The sequence below is a fragment of the Cebidichthys violaceus genome, unplaced genomic scaffold (genome assembly GCF_023349555.1).
Source record: "Cebidichthys violaceus isolate CVI_PGR_0920_01 unplaced genomic scaffold, fCebVio1.0.p SCAF_19, whole genome shotgun sequence".
Taxonomy (NCBI): domain Eukaryota; kingdom Metazoa; phylum Chordata; class Actinopteri; order Perciformes; family Stichaeidae; genus Cebidichthys; species Cebidichthys violaceus.
Genome location: NW_027176361.1, coordinates 6124433 through 6146764, shown reverse-complemented (window position 1 = coordinate 6146764; position 22332 = coordinate 6124433). Strand labels below are relative to the sequence as shown.

The 22332-nt window shown below is 39.8% G+C and overlaps 1 protein-coding gene across 1 annotated transcript in view; it reads left to right on the top strand.

Moving 5' to 3' along the window:
* Nucleotides 1-22332, top strand: part of LOC137874604 (phospholipid-transporting ATPase ABCA1-like) — a 133540-nt gene that overhangs the window by 42663 nt on the left and 68545 nt on the right. Inside the window, exons 16-29 of the mRNA XM_068713375.1 lie at nt 1126-1347; nt 5248-5452; nt 5719-5835; nt 6609-6780; nt 7666-7797; nt 8470-8609; nt 9378-9515; nt 14546-14760; nt 15882-15960; nt 18082-18284; nt 20253-20301; nt 21121-21228; nt 21410-21442; nt 22082-22221. Coding sequence (XP_068569476.1) covers nt 1126-1347; nt 5248-5452; nt 5719-5835; nt 6609-6780; nt 7666-7797; nt 8470-8609; nt 9378-9515; nt 14546-14760; nt 15882-15960; nt 18082-18284; nt 20253-20301; nt 21121-21228; nt 21410-21442; nt 22082-22221 — 1953 coding nt within the window. The remainder of the gene's footprint in view (nt 1-1125; nt 1348-5247; nt 5453-5718; nt 5836-6608; nt 6781-7665; nt 7798-8469; nt 8610-9377; nt 9516-14545; nt 14761-15881; nt 15961-18081; nt 18285-20252; nt 20302-21120; nt 21229-21409; nt 21443-22081; nt 22222-22332) is intronic.

Here is a 22332-nt window from a genome sequence, read left to right as displayed (position 1 = left end):
CTGGGCTCCTCCACCCTTCAGGTTCTTCCGGTTTCTGGCGAGCTCCCTCCCCTTATACATGACTTTAGCCTGGATATACTCGGTGGCCATGATCGTTAAGGGCATCGTCGCAGAGAAAGAGGCGAGGCTTAAGGAGACCGTGAGGATCATGGGCCTCAGAGGTGCCATCTATTGGCTGAGCTGGGCAGTGTCCAGTGTGCTGCCGCTGGCCTTCAGCGCTGTCCTCCTTTCCCTTATACTGAAGGTGATTTAAAAAATGATTTAACAATGATTCAAGGAGGACCCAACACTTCTTTTGGAGAGTTATGTCTATCAAGTCGAATGGAGTGATGAGACTTTTGTTTAACATACAGAAGATGTTCATCCGAGGAGAAACCTAAGCGCTAAAATGAGATAATTGTACTTGGAGCTAGCACAGTTGTGCTTTGAAAGTTCATTTAGTATGTGCAAATGTAGTTTTTATAATGAACATTCATACAGCTCCATGTAACAGTGTCCTCTGTAAGGATTATAATTGCATCCGTTACAATAGCTCCATTATGCCAACGGTTCAAGTGCCTTTTTGAATTGGGCTCGGAGAAGACATCAGCATTATGGTGTAATGTGGGAGAATGGGTGGATGCACGAGTAGCTCACTAAAACCAGAGAAGGGTCCTCCTTCAAAACTGGCAGAGTAAAAGAGTGACAGGTTCATTAGATTATGTAAAAATATCAACTGCAACAATGTTCAGGTGAATCAGAAATATTGATACACCAGATATGTTATGCGTTCTATATACTGGATTCAGAGCAATAATACAGGAGCAAACAACAATTTGCAATGTAAAGAAATGGTGGATTAATGACTACATGAACAGAGAATGAACATAAATGCAAAGCCGCCGGCTCAGCTGTCTCCATTTTGAGAGCCGTGTGGAGGCAGTAGATACGCTGCAGTCTGATTTCCATATTGAGCACCTTTAACCCTCTTTTACTCTGACCACTCTGTCGTAAAAATTCATTTGAATAATCACATTTACTGAATCTCTTTGTTTCCTTGATAAATAACCTGCAAGACGACCTCCTCTACCACAACTTAAACTTTTAAGCGTTCTTTTGACATTTTTCTCTCGTCTTCTCACACAGTATGGCAAAGTGCTGCAATACAGTGACCCCTCGGTGATCTTTGTCTTCCTGCTGGTGTTCTGCCTGGCCACCATCACTCAGTGCTTCTTCATTAGCGTCTTCTTCTCTAAGGCCAATTTAGCAGCGGCGTGCGGTGGCCTCATCTACTTTGTCCTCTACCTGCCGCACGTCCTTTGCTACGCCTGGAGGGACGTCATGGGTTTTCAGGCCAAGGTTGCAGTGGTAAGTCCGTCTTTAGCTCTGACATAGTTTTTAATATCTTCCCCAGCTGTTATCATACATGACTGTCTTTTGAGTTATATTCTTAGGTTGTGTTTTTACCATCATAATCATCCTTTTTGCAATCCCAGTCATTGATTCCTTATCTTTTACCTTTAAATCCAAACAGGCACAAGACTGATTTGATTGGTGCTGGTTGTTATAAAAGGAAGTGAATTCACTCCCACTGTCGATAATATCTGTGAGAGATTTGTCTTTATCCTACCGGCCCAATTCTCCTGATAATGAGACTTAAGGTGTGTGTGTGCAAGATGACTTTAAAGGTCCCATGAAGTTTAAAACACTAAAGCATTTAGGAATTGTTTTAAATAGCCATACTGTCACTATGCATTTGTTTCCCATTTGTTCTGACATATTTTGGCAGGAAACAGAAGAACGATGTCAAAAACTAGACAGAAACATGAAACATTTCCATACAAGAAGAGACTAGAAGGACATAGTGAGAAAGTTGGTGATTTTCTCCTATCCTCTAAGAGATAAAGATAAATAGTACACCATTGCTCAACTTTCAGTGTAGCCTTTCTGCCTGACCTTTATGGTCGCTGCCCGTATCATTTGTCCTCCTGCTGTCCTTTCTGCAGACAAAGACACACAAAATCTTGAATCTTCATTGCCGTGCGAGTGGATCTCCCCAGAATTACAATCAGCTCATGTTTTCGTATTTGTCCATTTCAGCAATGCGGTAGCAGGTGCAGGTGGCCAAGGCAAACAGTCTTGTATTTCTTATTTATTGAATTGAAATTGTGGCTGTCAATAATATCTTACATTGGCACCTGACAGCAGTCACTTCTGCTTTCACCTTTCATTTTCTCACACTTTGTAGACCTTGCTTCTTACAGCCAGCAGTGGCAACATAGCATGCTGAAATTGCTTGTCTTTGAGTAAGTCCTTTTAACATTGTGTCATTCTTTTCCTCTACAAAACTTTTTTTCAGTCCGTTTTCTTTAACGGACTGCATGCAGGTTAGGTAGGCATTTTGCATATAAAGCACTGCAAACCTTATTTAATCTCGACACAAAGTGCTATTGCTAGGTCTTCCCCCTGCGCTGCGATTTTTCTCCCCTGCTCCAGCTAGATGGATAGCCCTCTAGCCCTCTAATTAGCATGAGCAATGTTCCTCTGACCAAACCACTATCCAGCTCTTCCTTACACTGTGTGAGATGTGCGTGTGTGTGCACCGAGGTTATCTCTCTACTAACTCGGATGAAGCTACATCGTACCAAGGCATACAAATTCTCTCCCACATTGTCCTTGATAATGAAGTCTTTAATCGGAACAGAATTCCAAACGATCACCTGAATTAATGTGAACTGGTTTTGATTGCAGCTGTGCGAGTATCACAGTTTATCAGAGGGCCACTATAACACAGGGCATAGTCACAACCCAACAACCTAACAACCTATGGACTCTACTTTCACTATTTTCTCCCTCTTTTACCTCCAGTTTTTAACGAGGTAGAAACAAGAGAGAGCCCAGAGTTCTTTTCATGTTTTTGAAATCCCAAAATATTTTCAATTAATTTTCAGTCCTGGAGAAATCCTGGGAAAAAATGGTAATTTTCTGCAAAAATCATTTAGAACTTCTCAGGTTTTCCTTTGCTGAAATCAATTAATTGATCTATGCTTTTGCAACATCTGGAAGCTCACTTAGCATATGTTTTTTTGTTCAAACCTTCTTTTTGCAGTAATGTGACTCTGCTGACATTTTAATATACAGTATACTGTAAATGTATAGTAGATTTATTCAACAGTAGACAGTATAGAGGCAGACAGGAAACAAGGGGGGAGAGACGGGGAATGACATGCAACAAAGAGCCCCCAGCTAGAACACTTAGTTATGTGGTATCAGCCTTGACCTACCAGCTATTACAATGCCCTGCTGATTATGCTCTTAATTAATTGATGAATTGTTTGGTCTATACAATGTCATCAAATTGTGAAATACATGTGTACAATTCTGAAAAGATCAAGATCATGTCTTTAAATAGCTTGATTTGTCTGACCAACAGGCCAAAGCCACAGAAATATCCAAGCTTCTCATCCACAAATTTGACAAGCTAAAACAAAGGGATGTTGGATATTTCTCCTTGAAAAATGACAAACAGTTACACGCTTATCAAAACTAAAGCCAATTTTTCATCTGTAGACTAATTGATTAATGGCATGACTATAGCAGCTCTTGCCTCCTCTTTGTTTTTACATATCTCATTCATTCTGAGAAACACTTTTCAAACAGACAGACTTTGTATTTTGGTATTTCCACTGACTAATGCAGTTTTTAAAGGAAACTTCTTCAGACTGATTTTTCAGACATTTGTTGTAATCCTATTCGTCATTCGAGCTCCAGTTTAAAGAAATATGTCCTGGAAAATGACTTCTTAAAAAGAGCTAGAATGCTGATCACACTTCCTCTTAACAATGCTCTTTGTCTGCAGCCAGCTGAATGGTGGTTGAATTTGCAGTGTTGACATGTGTTCAATAGAGGGGCCTTATTTGTCTGCCTCCCAACTCAAGTCCTTTTCTCAAATGCCAAATAAGTGGCTCCTGTGGTTTTGTCAGCCGTTCATGCTGAGGTCAAGGATGGGTGCCCACTAGCCCTGCTGTCACCCCTCATCTACTGACTCACTGTTGATTGCTTGTCATGAGATGGGCAGTGGAGGACAACACAGGAAGTTGCAAGCAGTGTTAGAAGCCTGGCCAGAGGTTTGGTGTCACTGCAGGGCTTTCCGGATTCTCTGCCTGGTAATGTAACGACGAGTAGACAGCATCCCTGATTGTTCGTCTCTATAGCTTCAGCAAATGCTACTTCTACCGGAGTGAAAATGCGGTGAGCAAATGAGGCGTGAGAAAACAGCTGGCAGGCAACATGGCAATGCAGAGTGATAGGCCATGGTAGATGATGTCTCTCGGGCAAAGCATCATTTGCAATTTCCTTCTGTATGAAAGCTCCAACAAATCTTAGTTTCCAGCACACACATTTTAGTCTCCATCTTTGTTCACGTCTGAAATTAAGTCTTGAGAGGTTTTCACAAAAGCAACACAGCAATTAAACCAGCTGAAGCCTGTGTGGATATTCTCGCTCCGTCTGCAGCAGTAGTTTATTGATCAGTTGAGTCTGACCTTGGGTAGTAATACAAAGTCATCACCTGAATTATTTCATGAAATATTCTCTGAGACCATATTTCATAGATTTTAAAAGACACTTTGGGTGTACACAGATCTTCTTTCCTACTGAGAATTTGATGAGCAGATGGTAACCATTCTCATGTCAATTAAATATGTAGCTAGCCAGCAGCTACAAAGCTTTGCTTTGCATAAAGACTGGAAACAGCAGGCAACAGTTAGCACTCTTTATACTTTTTTTTGTTTAAACCGTACAAAAACTGAGGTCTAAAAATGGTATTTCATTGTCACATAGGGTGTTTTGTGATCAACCATTTATTGGCCTCGACCAGTTACCGGGAATGCTGAGACTCCAGGAAGTTTGAGTTAAGCTAGCTGGGGCTAACTAGCCTCTGGCTCCAACTTCACATTACAGTTATTTAGCACACTTTTATCCAAACAATTCAGTATCTATCTACACACCGTAGACGCAGCTACGGGAGCAATTTTGGGGTTAAGTGTCTTGCTCAAGGACACATGGACATGAGACTAGTAGAGCAGGGGATCGAACCGCCGACCCTCTGATTGAAAGGCGGCCATGCTCTCCACTTAGCCACGGTCACCTCACGCTTATCGTACAGACAAGAAAGTGGTGTCGATCTTATCGTCAAACCTGAAGCGGGAAAGCAAACTCCTCCTTTTAACTATGTATGTTTTAACCTTGAACACCTTTCCTTCCCAGAGCTTGTTGTCATGTGTGGCCTTTGGCTATGGCTGTGAGAACTTTGCCAAGTACGAGGAGCAAGGCATCGGTATTCAGTGGCACAACATCAACAAGAGCCCAGAAGAGGGAGATTGCTACACCTTCATCGTGTCCATCATCATGATGCTCTTTGATGCTGCCTTTTACTGGGTGCTCACCTGGTACATTGAGAATGTCTTTCCAGGTATTTTCTTTTTAAGCAGATTAATTAGTACGGTGTTATTTTTACACTATCTGCTTTACTCTTCTTGCATGAGATCCTCTCCCCTAGCCCAACTTAACTCGATTGCCAATGCAGCCCTCTTAACAGGCTAGGTTTAATGCTTGTCTCATTGACTCCAATTAAAAGAAGATAGGATTTATGCTAGGCTCTCAAGAGGAAACATACACTGTGAAGTACCATGTTCCCTCAAGCCAAGCTGTTGTAATGTTCTCTACGTTTGATGCCAGGCCAATATGGAATCCCGAAGCCGTGGTACTTCCCATTCACCAGATCCTACTGGTGTGGGACAGCCTCAGCGATTGACATTGACCCCGGCGAGCTGGAGAACTCCACTGAACATAACGGTAAATTGCCATATCATTTTCAATTCTCTCCTTTGGAGTAACTGCAGTGTAACCTATGGAGTATATTATGTATGTGTCACATTCTCAACCGCTCAGCCATGTACCAGAGGGAACATAGTCCTAATAAGAAGTGGAAGTTAATCGGGATGGGTCGCAAACAAACATTAGCACCTTATTTTTCACTTTGGGTGCTAATGGAGTTTGACGCTTTGTGAAGGTGAAGAACGAAGATGAGTTAAAAAAAAAAAAAAAACTGTTTCCAATTAACATTCAGGGGAGTGAGCTATTTTTGTCTTTTAGTCCTCAGCAGCGTTTCTGTCTACCTTTTTAAAGGCCCAATCCGTATTTTTGAAGAGAGAAATTAAAAGAATAATAAAAGAATATTCCAGTGGGTACAAATGTTACTGATGTGAAAAAAACCTTTTGCAGCATCAATAAATATGACTAATTTAGTTGTTATCTTGTTAGTCCTTGAATTTCTGGTAGAAGAGCTACCTTTTTTAAATATTTTGATCATTTATATCTTTAATAGATTTCCTTTTTACCTGTTGTTAAGCTTGTTTCTCTTTTTATATGTCAATCATACAATCATGTTTTATTTATAAAGCACCTTTCAAACAAATCAAATGCAATTCAAAGTGCTTTACAAATGATTGACAATATGAAAACAAGATGGAAATTGAGAGAAGAGGAAGAAACTAATGCACACCAAATCATGTGAAGAAATAAAAGAAACGTGTGTGTTTATGAATATATGCATTGTGTTTCTGAAGATTATCTGGAGAAACCATCACCCAACATGAAAGCAGGGGTCTCAGTCCGCAATCTCGTTAAAATCTACAAGAATGGAAAGAAGCTCGCTGTGGACGGACTGAGTATGGACTTTTACGAGAATCAGATCACATCTTTTCTCGGCCACAATGGAGCCGGAAAAACAACCACAATGTGAGTTTCATTATCTTTTTCTCCCATGCTTCGCCGCTTGACTCAATGATCATGTATTTTCACAGGGTGCAACTAATCCAACAATGCCGACTGTACTGGAGCTACATTAATGCGGTGGCCCCTGCTTTGAAAGAGTGACATCTTCTGAGAGGACATTTATCACACCGAGTCAGCCGTTGTTATTATAGCGGAACTTATCTAATTGCTGTTTGCATTTTTTTTGGGGGGGGAAAGGTTGGAAGGCCTTTAGAATTACAGCAAATAACTGAAACCCAGTGGCCCAGAAAGAATGAGTGAGAGAGAGAGTGAGCAAGTGATGCAAGACTAAGGGCCGAAGGGAAGACATCCGCTCTGAGCTACTGTAACGAAACATAACAGAGCACAATACCAGAGAGGACAGAGGAAGGACTCTGTCACACACCGGCGCTCTGTGTGGATGCATTTCCACAGCACAGTATCTGTGAGATGCAGCGTTACAATCGAGTTCAGGCGCGAAAAACAAGCAAACATCTTGTAGCTTTTTTTTATATATAATATTTTTTTTTATAATAATATGCAGAAATCTTGTCACATCCTACATAGCGTCCCACTATCTTTCACCAAAACACTCACTATTAAATGTTTTTGAAGTGTTTGTTGTTTGGAAATGTTTTGCCCAGGTTAGTAACTAATTAATACATAATTAATCAGATGACAATGACAAGGTGATGGAGATGATATGAATAATCCTTGCTACAAATCTGCTGTCACAGCAGCACAACACTGGTTCCATTTTTCACAGTTTCTTTTTCAGTGAAAATCATTTTTTCCTATTTGATGAGCATTAAATGTAGCTTTATAATCAGGATTTTTGTGTCTTGTTTATGTCTCTTTTTTTCTCTATAGGTCAATTCTGACAGGACTGTTCCCACCTACATCGGGAACAGCTCTCATCAACGGATATGACATCCTTACTGACATGGACAGCATCCGAAAGTACTTGGGAATGTGCCCGCAGCACAATGTCTTATTCGATGAGTGAGTGAATTTCAAACCATCCCTGTTCTCCACTGATTATTAGTATAATCATGTTTTGCTTCTGGCGTATTTAAAAAAAAAAAGGACATGCGGAAGAAAAAGATCATTATAGTGCAATTTGATAATACGCATAATGAGGGCTCAGTCTCGGCTTATGTTTCACATCAACACATCATTATCTCTTTCCCTTTTTCTCCCCAAATTTCTCTTATTAATGGCATTATTCCGAACCATTATTCAGTTTTTTTAATTTCACCTTTAGAGTCCCCTCTATTTCTCTCTCCCACAAACTGGTTGCCTGCATCTCGACACAAGCCTTACATCATAATTATGGCTGAGCACCTGCAAATTACTTTCATTAATATTAATCCCAGACAGTCAAAGCATCTACACTAAGTACGGGTTAAAATATTCATGAAAACATAGAGTTAGACGTATTATGATCCCACCTTGGAGGCAGTTATGATGAAACTTAGGACTTTTCTTGACGTCACATCACAAAAGTGCATTTAGAATGGAGCCAGATCGTCTTGCAAAATGCATAAATGTGACATTTTAGATATTTCAAATACTTGCATCTGAATTAGTGGCAGGTGATGGCCTCTTTTGTCGCTCATGCCGCTTCACATGTCAATCAAATAGCTGTTGAGATGTTATTTTCACCTTTTACAGCCTGACAGTGGAGGAGCATATCTACTTCTACGCCAGGTTGAAAGGACGCAGCCGCGACGAGGTGAAAATTGAGATGGACCAGATGATTAAGGATGTCGGTTTGCCACATAAGCGGAAGGATCTTGCTAAGAACCTGTCAGGTGTGTCTGAATGTGTGTATGTATGACATGTTTTGGATGTGTGTATTTGAGTTGATATTTGATAGAAATTATGCAGAGATGTAAATTTCGTTTTTGATGTGTTCATCATTTTCTGTGCTCGGTGCATTCATTTCCCCTGGGAAGGAATATAGAGAGATTATCCTTTCTATTCAGGGTAAAGCTGCCCAGTTAAATGTGCATGTGCATGCAGCTGTCTCAACGTACACATGCACTGTACCTGTGTGTGTCACAGGTTGTAATTCATTGTCTGGGGGCCATGAGCAAGTCCTCCTAGATAAATTGTCCCGAGTCACGGATTGCTTGTGTGCAAAATCACTGAAATATGACTTTCAAGGTTGATCTATGCTGACATTTCCACTACATTAGCACTACAGTGGATGCATTTTGAAGAGCTCGCTATGCGAGTGGAGACTGGAATAACCCAAGGAAGGTGTATCTGCCTCTGTGCTATCCATCATTTTACTCCGTCATGCAAAAGACAATAAAAACCTGGAGAGGTACATCTTGACACATTTATTCAATAAACAGTTCTCAATATTGAGTCCATTCTACATCTAAAACCTAATGTTGACGGATGGTTGTGTAGGATTTTTCACTGATAACAAGCAGAATACGCAGGACAAAGATGAGTATCCATTTCATGTCAGTTGCAGTTTTTTAGCTTTTCTTTTTGTCATAAACACACCTGACCAAGACAAAGTATGTTACTAGGATACCGTATCTGATGGAGATTGTTCTGTGTTCTAGGTGGGATGCAGAGGAAGCTGTCCGTGGCTATTGCATTTGTCGGCGGCTCAAAAGTCGTCATCTTAGATGAACCCACAGCAGGAGTGGACCCCTATGCCCGCAGGGGTATCTGGGAACTGCTGTTAAAATACAAACAAGGTATGGAACCGGTGGTAGGAACCAAGGCCCCGCTGAAGGCTTTGAAATCCTCCATGTTTGTAGAATTGGCTTGAATTCACAGAGTGCATGTTTGATCTGTTTCAAGCTGAGAAAACTTTCCAAAACTGAATGGAGTTCAAGGTAGACTTTCAACTGTAACGGCTCAAGTATATCCAATATGAAAACTGTTAAGGTAATGAACCATCTAGAGTTGCCAGCACAAGTTTTTTTATTTTTTTTTGTCCTTTTTTTTTTTTTGCCTTGCCCTCTGTGACACTCTGTGGGTGGAGAGAAATTATAATTTGCACTGGAACAGATTGAAATGGAAGTAAAGACAAGTGAATCCAAGAAGCTTTAATTGACATTGCTATTTAACAGAGTCCCTAATTGTCTGCTCTATCAGTCTGCTTGTCACTCTCTGGCCTTATATACTTTGTGGTTGCTAGTGGCTTTAAGCAGGACATGGGCATTATAGCAAGACATAACTCTCAACAGATGTCTAAATGTTTAATGTGCATTGAGTGACATTCCGCCCTCACTGTGTCATTAGCTTCTCTCTCTCTCTTATCGAGTCCTTTCACTCCAATTGGGAGGCGAAGATAACTCCGTTATAATGAGAACACCCACATCCTGGCTGGTTGAATGACTCATGTTTTGTGCCTCTCCAGTCTTATTTGCACGACAGTGTTACTAAGGTTTGTCATTAAGGAAAAAAGGCTGCAGGCGGTCTATTTGTATGAAAAGGCTGAAATTGGACTTAATATTGCGCTTCTTCGTAGCTAATTAAGCGTGCAGGTTTTTCACACAGAATGGTTGACTGGATTGCCCTAAGTGGGTATTGTTTTGATTAAATTCAGTTGGGGCTTATTTGGTCTTAAAATTGCTCAAAGTACAAAGGAACATGGAATATGGACATAAGGAACATGCGCTAATAGGTTCAATTTGATCCTCAATGTACATTTAAGAGGTTTAAGATGAGAGAACTATGCTAAATCTATCTTGTAGTAAATAGGGAATCTTTATCATTAATGTTTAATATGGTTGCATGTTGGTATTTAATTATTCCTTAGATCTTTGCATTTAAGTTGACTTTAATTTCTTTTGGCATGTGCCATTAGAAAATGACCGTAGAAAGTGGAGATTTAAAGTAATTAATTACTACCCACTACTTTTAAATTACCCCATTCATTATGTTATAGAATGGGCCTTGCTATTCACATAATGGATTTTTTACATTCAGCCTTGTGTGTTTTAGCTCTGACAGCATAATTTTATATCACCTGTTATCATTATTGTAATTGATAACTTTACCAATTTGCAAGCCTATTGTGGTGCCTTGAAAGGCCTGGTTCTGTTTATTTGTCACCTTACATAGCTCTTTACTTCGTCATAAATAGGACATTTTATTTTACACTGATGCACAATATAAAATATTTGAGATTACAGCCAGTGAAACTTGTTATCCAAGGATGTCTCCCACTTACAGACTGGATTTCTCATTTTAACAGCTTGTATCAGCAGCCATGTAATCACTGGAAGTAAAAACATTAGTGTCCCTGAAGTTAAATTATTGGGATTTAAATAGCGCTTATGCAGTTGAATAACAAAACAGCTCCTCCAAAATGCCATAGTATATTACAGCATTGAGCATGTTAAATCCCACGGTGAACGCTGACAACATGAATGTTGCATTTAGGCTGAGATTAGACCTGACACGTGTAGGAAGGTGATTCACTTCGTGAGAAACAAGGGGTGCAAAGAAAATGTGGGAAACAGTTCATATTTTTAGAGCACTTAAACTTAATAGAGTTTGTAGCAATTCTATTCATTGTCGACTCTGATTGCAATCGCCCGCACTTTTAGAGTTTCCATGGGATTTGTGAAAAGTTGAAATACCATACATAATGCATTTTTCCCAGGAATACAAATTAATGTAGGGTTGAAGCCAATGTTCCAGTACAAATGGCATAAAAGTGCATCCAGGCTATTTTCTTCTATGTGATCTAACTCAAGTCATTTTCATGACAGAAAAAAAAAAAAAAATTCTGAACATTTTTGGTATGCTAATGTATTCATGTCAAACATTTTCAATAAAATATGTTGCAGTGGGTGGAGGGGAAGACTGGAGCGGGCGATAAACATCATATAACATTTAACACAACGCTCACACAGAAAACCTGTGTAACATTCAGCCAATAGTTACAGATTCCTTGCAATACCCACAATGTTAAATTGTAACAGTGAAGAAAACATGTTTACCATGCAGCTGCATTTCTAGGAGGGTTTTTCCTTATATTTGGTCATATTTAATCAAAACAACAGGCTCACTGTATCTATTCATTCTGTGGGCATGCTGTTTATGGCGTCAAGGTCATTTTGAAAAGTATTGACCTAAATTGATTGCAGGATTCGAACCTGCTGGCTATTGCCTTCCCCACACCTGCGTGGGTTTTGCTCCGGTCTCCTCCCACAGTCTAGGTCACAAGAAGGTTAAATTAATAGGCAACTTTAAATTGCCCATGGGTGCAAATGTGAGCCTGAGTGGTTGTCTGTTGGCACCCGGGACAGGATGTACCCCACCTTTCACCCAATGTCAGCTGGGAATCGGCTCCAGCCCCTGCTTCCCTTCAAAGGAATAGCAGGTATAGCTAATGGATGGATGGATGGATGATTGCCACAAACAGCAGTTAATACAGTTCTGTCCGGTAATTCATCTTACTGCCGATGTACATAATATCTGTCCAGGCATACTCAGCCACTGTGAAATCCATTTCTATCAACTTGATTTAGAGGGAAGGAAGCTAAATAACAGAAACAAGATTCCCAGCCTCACTTTGCTGTGCGTAGTGCGAGTACCACCAATTTACCTGAACAAGGAACTCATTTGATATATCACTTTGTGCTGTAATGCACCACAACACACTATAAATCAGCATACCTTTGTGGGCCATCTGCAGTCCAAACACATTTATTTTACTCCCAACTCACGGATGATGCAGTGCAATTTGTTTTTTTTCTCCCCCCTTTGTAAAGCACAACAAATCCCCAGGAAAATCATCTGTGAGTGTGAGCATCCTATACAAAATGAGCTGGCGCAGTCAAACTAAACATCAAGCAATATCCTCAACCCACCCCCTTCAGAAGCATAGCTTTCCCCCCACATATGTTAAACTGACTGGGTTGTGGGCATTCATTCAACTTTTGTTGGAGTTTATATTTAGAGGGATCCAGACTTGCTTGGCATATCATAAGGCAGCAATACTTAACTGAAAAGGGATGGATTTAGCAGCTCAGTTGGTGGCAGGGCACAAAAAGTGTAGGAGGTGGGAGATGGGAGGAGCGGAGACAGAGTGGAAATAGTTGGCCAAGAAAAATGGCTGCATTGGGCTGCAGTTAATGACCTCTGAGTGTGTCCTTGTCACTGGAATAATGTGACCTGCGAGGATACAGATTTAACTAGCTGTGATTTAACTAGTGCAAATAAGAAAGCCGCGAAACTCAGCAGAGCACCTGACCTTTTGCAAAAAACACCAAATTCAATGAATACAGAGTGAAAACTCCGTCCAATCAGCTACTTATATCTCATTTCCATGTTTTGAAGTCGATCTGCTTGATATGACTCACCTGTAATCGCTGAAGGGAGTTGATGTGATCTGAAACTTGCTTTTCAAAATCTTAAAAAGAGTCTGCAGCCTTGCAAAGGACACTGTGATTCTATATTTGGGCACAGCAGCGCTTTGAGCTAAATGCTAACGCAAGCATGCTAACATGCTCGCAATGGAAATGCTAACATGCTGCCGTTAAAGCCTCATATTGGCTTTTAATAATCTTTGGAAAACATCCTTTTTACAAAACGAGTGCTGTAGATTCCCCCCTTCACTTACGCTGAGCACATTAAGTAGCAATCTTTTAATGGCCAGTATGAGCGGGAGGTTGTTGACATAAGTATTACTTAATTGGTACAATAATTATTACAATTACACACATCTTGTTCCAGGAGATCAGCAAAGTCATCCTCTGGGCACCATGGTTATCTGTACCAAAGTTCATAGCATAGCATAATTAGCATACTTTAACCTGGACCACAGTGGTGGACTTATCAGCCGTCCAACAGGCCGGCATTGCCATCTACAGAGCCATGCCACCAGCGTGGCTAAAAAAAAAAAATCATCTATAATTAGCATTTGTTGACGCTTTTGGCCTTGTTATCTGTAAAAAGAAATGTAATTCTCTTGATTTAACATTGTTTTCACAGTTACTGACTTCTCAGCACGTCCCTGTCTTTGTCACTTAGTGATAAAAGCATCGGGTTAAATGTTTTTTCTGCTTTAAAATTGACTGGATCAAAAGTTACCCAGTACTCTGTGATACTGCTTTCATGCCGAGTGCAGAGACATGACCATGCTGTTACTTCATTACAGCTCTGGTACTGTTTTTCTGATTTCTGGGGTATGTGATAATTAATATGTGGTATGTGGTACAGCGTTAGGTTAACGGATTAGAACACCTGTGAATAACCTTGCAGTGAATGCTGTAGTTGTCATTGCAATTGTGCTCAGTTTGATGCCTCTCAAATCAAGAGAGAGAGATGAAATATAATGTGGCCTGGAAAGTAGTCTTAGCGTGGCCTTTATCATAATTCTGATTTAGTCCCAGATTCATGCTCACACACTCCTCTGGAGTTTCCTTTTGTTGTGTAAAAAAAACCACTGTGGAATTGGCAACGAGGAGATAAGTGGCTACCACGCAGAGACAGATTGTGATATTGGCTTGATTTTGAACACTTTTGAACTGTGGCAACATTTCGTGTCAGGCATCCTTTTCGTAACGACAGTTGTCAAAACAAACAATTTCTAAAGAGAAAAATCCTTCAGAAGTGCTATTTATTTTTTTTAAATTTCCAGTTTTTTTCATATTTGCAATCCAGTGTGTTTATACTTTACTTCATGACTATGACTCACACCACAAACGTAGACACTACTCCAGAACACCAAGCACTCTAATGAGCCTCTCTTTCTGTCTCTCTTCAGGTCGCACCATCATTTTGTCTACACACCACATGGATGAGGCAGACATCTTAGGGGATCGCATTGCCATCATCTCCAACGGCAAGATGCGCTGCTGTGGCTCCTCACTCTTCCTAAAGAAACGGTTTGGCAGCGGCTACTACCTCACTCTGGTCCGAGACGGGACTGAGAAGATGACAGCTCAGCGTGACGGTATCATACGCCATCAAGCCAAAAAGGTACGAACAGAAAGCATATGTAGTTACTGGTTACTAATGAGCTGATGGGACCTACATTTAAAAAAAAAAGAGGGTGACAAAAAAAACACAATATTCTTCAAAGTAAAAAACAACATTATTTTTGTCAAGGATATTTCCCCAGTGCACATGGCTGTGTGATCTCATTATTTCCAGATAACACATTTGGAGATTAGGGCCATTGCCTGACCACGCAATTACCCTTCTGTTTTATCCCCACTGAAATAACTTCACATAAAACTGCTGTGATTGGAAGTGGATCATTCTTTTTGGCTTCACGTATCAAGAAAAGAACTTCATCTGCAAGCCCCATTGGCACAACAGTAACGTATCTCTCGTCTGTTATTGAACATGGCTCCCTCTCACCACTTTCCTGAGTGCTCTCCTTCTCCCTTGCTGCCCTCCCCCTATAATGATCTGTGTTTAGTCTCTCCCAGCATGAGAATTGGCAAACGCCTATGTGCTGGATGATACTAATTGTCACCGGGGAGAGGGGTGATTCTCGCTATTTCTCGCCAACGGTGCCTCGCACACTTAGTTTTAATCAATAGGAGCAAATGAACAAGATGCACTGATGCCAGCAGGGCTAGAGCAATTACCATTAGTCTGCAGTCTCTTTGAGGTGAGCGGAGTCATTTGTTTGAAATAAAGAAATAAACATGCAAACACCTTTGTGGGCAAGGTAGAACAGAACCCCCCTTTTCTAGGTGACGACTTTGTAATTCAGTGGAAGATTTTGCAATTACACAGCCAATATAACTCTGCAACAGAGCTGGACAAAGTTTGATTGTCCTGCCCTCATTTAGTGTGATTAAACTCCATTTAATGAATGTCATAAAGTTCTCGCAGTGAGGTTTATTCAACCTTTGTTGGAATTAAAATGTAATTTTCCTTTGGGTGTATTGTCTTAGACTGAAAAGATTGTTGCATTACCAGTCGGCCACAATGTCTCATGCACACAGTTTTCTTTAGGGCAATTAAATAGAAAGTCATGAATGGCATCCATTATTACACTAATGTATGAAAGGAGTTGTCAGGGAGGCGCTGTTCATCATTCTAAGTGGTAATGCATAAGACTCTTTTAATCCAATTCTGATTAACAGGAGGAAGACTGTCCTTCGAGGAACAGCAGCCTGGATGATGGCTTCGGCAGCCAGAGCTGGGACGAATCTGATCCCTCAGGTAGAAACGTTTCTCTCTGTTATCCGTCAGTCGTATTTTAGGATTGGCGCCTAACCTTACCTGTAATTCTATGCTTTATCAAAATGTTATACTGTTGGCACAACATCCATTTGAACAACAAATTGTGTGATAATTTGTTGAAATATTTCATCCAAAACTGAACACTTCTGTCATTATCTATTTGGTCTCCATATCACACCTCCAGTAAAATGTGTAAGTTACCATAACACACACCGATTAAGGTACTGTAATAGCTCAGCTACACGGCAGCCTTCCTTAAAACAACAAGAGTCTGGGAAGAGTTCCAAAGCAGGTAAACGATAACCATAAAACCTCTAGTCCATGTGTGATCTGAAGATTCATTTGCTCATAGGTTTCTTTTTCACCTTTTCAATATCAAACCGACCGGAGTAGTAAAGTAGCTGCTGCCTTTAGATGTTGCTGAAACGTTCTAACTACTGGTAGAGTGCACTTTAATGTCCCAGTAAAATGGTAGGTACACAATTAGGAAGGTAAGAGTTTTAGTGATAGAGAAGGAGTTTGGAAAGCTGTGTGACTGCAGAAAAACAATAGGAGACAATATGGAAAATGATGGGCATTGACCATAATATTCTGAAAGTATGACAAATGCCCTGCAATAGAATGATGTGCTTGATCAAAAGCATGTTGTAGCTAAAGAGCCAGATATTAACCTAGGTAGTTGGTGGAGAGTGAAAACAGAGCTAACAGGAGAGTGAATAATGGACTTCCATTCATCAGGTGGCCGGAGACAACTCAAAATGAATGATGATGTTTCTGCTGGATGTATAAATAAGCAACTATTTTTTTTTTTTAACAAGCTAGCCGATTCAGCAAAAAAGAGATGATATGTCAAAGTCGTGTTTATAACTTGTTTACACTGCCCCAAGTGGCCTGGAAAAAAAATCTTATTGCAGGTTTAAAGTCTAGGATTCTGAAATATTTCTCCTTTAGTTATCTTTACATTTCTAAATAAAACACATTTACTTTTCCCTGTGCTCTACAGTAATGTTGGAGGGTAAATGGAATTATAACTGTTGGGGATTTTGCACAACACTTCAAAACAGTTACCAGCCAAAATCCTCATACAAGTTATTTACCAATTATTCATTGACCGTACAGTTAGATGTGTTAGGTAAATGATCAGGTCTGATTTTCCCTAATCTCACTTCATCTTCTTCTGAATTGACTCGTGTTAGAATAATACAATGTAGATACACAGCAGAAGCGGAACAGGTACAGGCCAGCATAGAACATGTGATGCTGGTGATTTGATTTGTTTTGATCATTTTTCTAGCCTTGATCAAGTAGACAAAAGTACGAATGCAAAACATGATCAGAAGAAAAACCTTAGACAGGTTCCTGTTTATTATGGATGGGAAATCAATGCTCATACCTTCAAAATGATTATACACATGATGGTTAAAAATAAGATAGAAAATCCCATTATAATAATCACATTTCCACAAATGACAGCACATTTCTCTTTATTACAGCACACACCGGTAAACAAGACAGAAACACACACTCATTTTCACAAATAATTCAGTGTGATGTGTGAGGCAGATCCATTTGCTTCTTCATAAAGCACCAAGCCGTTGGTTGTTAAGCTGCAGTAATTATGTATGAGAGGTTCTGGATCGATAATGGATGCGATGCGTTCTGCAACACTGTCCTGATTGATTCTCAGTAAGACCCCGCTTCAGAATGGATGAGACAGGAGAATTATGTCCACTAATCTGTTTCAGTATGTTTAAAGGTCACAGCATCAGGTATGCTATGATCTCCATACATTACATACATTTCTTTTAATATGAAAATATTTTTGGTTCCTTTTTTTTTAAATATAAGTTTGCATCAACATTGGGTTTAGAAACGTTCAAAGTTGCTGTCAGTCACTGCATTCTTTTGCAGCCAATAGTGGTGGTTGCTCTTGAATCCTCTGTCCGTTAAATGAATCTAACAAACAACTTCACTAAAAAGGATGAAGGAGAGATGAAAGGAGGGGTAGAAATATCTGTTGTTTGTGTGCGTGCGGTTTTTTTTTTTATCATCTTTTGGAGTTTTGTTTAGTGTGTAATTTTACAGCTCTTCATCCAGCAGATTTGGCAGCTGTGGATCAAATTGTGCGGCGCCATGTCCCTGAGGCAGTCTTCTTGGAGAGCATCGGTCAGGAGATCACCTACGTCCTGCCTTATGGTGGAGCTAGAGATGGGACCTTTGCTCTGCTGTTCCAAGGGCTTGACCTGGCCATGGCTGACCTCAGCCTGACCAGCTATGGCATCTCTGACACCACGCTGGAGGAGGTACACTAAGCGTGGGATTGACAACTTAGCTACAGATAAACGCATGCACACATATAGAGCGGCTGCCTACATACACACAGGAGCATGAAAGTTCACATACTGACAACACTGCCCTTGTTTTTTCTTTTCTGTCTTTTTTTTTGTTATCGATGCAATTACGCTTTATACTATACTTACTATTTGAACTGCTTCTCCTCACCCTTTAAAATGCCGTCATGCAGTAGAACAAGCAACTACAAAACTAGCAACTTTCGGTCAGAAAATACGAAAAGTATAGTGTTACTATTCTAAATCACTTTACCCCAAAATACGTACTGTAATGCAAGTCAACTGTCAACTCAGATTCAGATTGACTCACAGAATATAACAATTACAATATGATGCATTATTATTCATTAAACTAACCAGCATCATATTAGAATGGAAAGCTCCACCTGAAACACACTTTAAGTACATTTTAGTGCGTTGTGCTGATAACACCTCTCTTTCACTCTGTACTTGAAACTGAAAGATACTGTGAAGTATTAATAGTTTTACTATAAATATTTAATAGTTTTACTTCAGAAAGACATTTTTGAGTAGTCTTTTTCTACAACCACTGCCAAGTTTAACATTGCGAATAATAGAAAGGGTAAAAAGTAAAGCAAGACAATGGCCCCCAAATCACTAAATCTGCAGCTGAAAAGCACCGCATGGTCGGGGTTACTCGCAGTCAGAAACAAGTAGGCCTATAAGTCGCTTGCTCTGACATGACCACGGTGGTTATAAAGTAGAGCATGGATTCAATTAGCAGAGGTATTTAGCTGGTGGGAATGTTATTAGTGTTGTAAGTAGTTACACCAGGAAAATACAGTGGGAAAACACACCCAAGTGGCGGCTTACTCAGAAAAAACGGTGAAATACGCCCTGGTCTGATTCTGCTTGTGTTGAATGTAAATGGACCTGTATTTGTATAGCACCTTTCTAGTCTACCGACCACTCAAAGCACTTCTACACGACATGTGATTGAAGTTTTACTTGCAGTCGCTACGCATACAGTCCACGGTCTTATTTTTTCATATGACTCACGCAGAATTTTGCCATCCAGACTTATCTTGGATCATAAAGCTGAGTGACTGTTGGTTAATACTCTTCGTGTAACTCAGACATGAATCAGACACTCATGGCCTGCAGGCAATCTAAATAATTCCTTTTGCACTTCTACAATTCAGACACGACAAGGTTATTTCATCCATCCATGTTTTCTTTGAAGTCCAACTACACTTCAATTGAAATACGCAGTGATTTTCTATTTAAGGAACTAATATACAAGGGCTGACAAATGGGATGTTTCATGGAAGTCGGTCATATAATACAATTGTTCCTGGTTATTGTTATAAATATTCTCTTAAAGGACTCTTTGACTGTTTTATGATGTCAGTAGTTAGATTTTATGTTTTTGACTGATGTCCACATAAAATCACATGCAGTACAAATTTTGTCGTCTTTGCCAGAGGTGTTCAGAGACTTTTTAGAGGGCAGATGTTGAAACGGGGCTTAACACGCACAGCAGAATAAAATATCGAAAGGTCACTTGGAAATTTTTCTCAAACATGGAGATTTATTTATTTTTGACATATGGCCTGAATTAATAAACGATGTCAAGGAGGGCACTTCTCTTAAAGAGGCCAATTGGCAGGTGCTCAAGCAAAGGTTGGCGTCTCCGTGGATGCTCAACCCTGATCTTATTCTAAGCAGAAACGTGACAGTGTAACAGGCATCTGTATCAAATCTTTGTTCACTTGTTTAATACATTATGAGTTTGCTTTTAAGTGTAACAGAAAAACAAACTATAATAACAGCTTAGTTAAGCTCATCTACTGCTGTATCATTAGTTTCCCTGCTTGTGTGCATGCTTATAAGGTGACAGGAAACACACTGTGGCTCCCTTGAGAAAGTATAGAAATACGTCATTTCTTCATTTCACAGATATTTCTTAAAGTGGCAGAAGATTCTGGAGTGGATGCAGAAATACCAGGTAAGGTGGCAATATGTTTGCATGCTATCACATGTTAGGGGGATAAACCGTATAATGTATAACTGATGTAGCTTATGAACAAACTGGTAAAATGTTGGTAATGTTCATAACTGTTTAAAACATTGTATTTTATGTCTGTCATGAGGAAATAAGTTCATGCCGCTGTTCCAGAACCACCACAGCTTAATGTGATAGACTATGATGCGTCACGTCTGCCAGCTAATTCCACCTGAACCCTTGAACATATTCTTGATGATTCTCCAATAGTTTTGCCTCCAACCAACTAACCTCGCCCCAGAGAGGCCATTTCATTTGCAGTTACGTCAGTCAAATTGAAAATAGCATTTAATATGCTAAAAGCAACTGTCTCAAAAATGAATACAAGAAATGCTGTACATGAACAAATGGAACTTATCATGTAGTGAACGTAAACAACAGGTGACTGGCAGACTTTGTGGCAATGTTTGCAGCTATTTGCTATCTATTTCAAAGAGTAAAGTCATTTTTTAAGTGCTTTTCTTACCCCTGTACATTCACATTGCATTCATACTTATACAGAATTATATTGTGTTTACCAATCAGTTCTTATTTCTCATTGATGGATCTCAGTGGATAAATATTCCATCCATCAGCAAGCAACTTCCCTTTTCATTTTAATCTAAAAACCCATTTCCTCACGTTCCTAAAACACGTGGTTGTTTTTTTTGCTATTACATGGAACAATACGGCATCTTGCAGGGCAGGTAGCTATTCTTATTGTTATTTATAACCCTAAATTGGGTCAGGCCAAAACAACATATCTTATTTGTATTCCCACAGCAACAAAGGAGCTGTTGGTGAGAGACTGCAAAAGAAGCTCACGCACATCCAAGCGGAACAGCATCGCCAGCGTCCACATGAAATCAGAGCAAGTCTCTGGAATGAGTGGCAAGTCTCTCCGAATTATTCTTGCAGTTATTTTTTTAATGACGGAAGCTCAATTAAACATTTGTGAATTTACTCAAAGCAGAAAGTTGAGTAATACTAATATCTATGGATGCTATTTCAAATAGAAACTTAAAATGAACTGTTCCTGCTTGAGGCTTGTTTCTTTCTGTTTCTCATGCAGAATTAAAGGAAAGGTTCACAAGTAAAGTGGAAGGTAGGTACTGTACTTTGTCCTTTCTACAGAACAGTCATAGTTTTATTATGCTAGCAAATGTCTGTTTTCCATACGCCTTTCATTCTTCAGTTAATAACTAATTTACTTTGGCTTCAATTTGACTGTTACACCTCAGTGGCCTTTCTGAAAAGAGGGAATAAACAAGGGCTGTCTCCAGAATGTTCGAACATAATTTCTTTCCAATCCATACAACATTATCTAACCTGTCTCTTCCGTTTTTCAATTTTGACCTAATGAAAGAAATTCACTTTCATACAATGTCTTCGTCATGAAAACGGTTTTCAATCAGAGTATGCTTTATTCTCTTAATGTCTACTGTGGCAAGATAGTTTTCTCCTTTTTTTTTTAGCAAAGATATTCTTGGAGAATGTGAGACATAAAACCAAGGTGTCTACAAAGCTCTTGTTTATCACCCTTTTCCTCTTTAGTAATGCCCAATTTCCATTTCCAAAATCATGATCTATTAAAGAAAAATAGCTGCTACACTGTGGAATGAGCTAGTGCAGCTGACAGCTTTAATACTTAAGTTATATTTCATCAGCCCATTAGTGTGTGCTTTACAGGCATTTTACATATGCATTAATGATAAATAACATAGTGTGTTAATGTCCACTGCAGACTTAAAGAAGAACGCCAGTGTCGGTGGGAAGGGATCCACGGTCATCACCGGATGGGAGCTGATCAGGAGGCAGTTCCTGGCGCTTTTTATCAAGCGCTTCCACCACGCCCGAAGGAGCCGCAAGGGACTCATTGCCCAGGTAATGGCCTCAGTCTGTCATATTGATGAATTGAAGGGTTATACAAGGAGGGTTGCATGGGAGGATCAAGGTAGGACCGTATGAATTACATGTTGCCTTTCGAAATCAGTT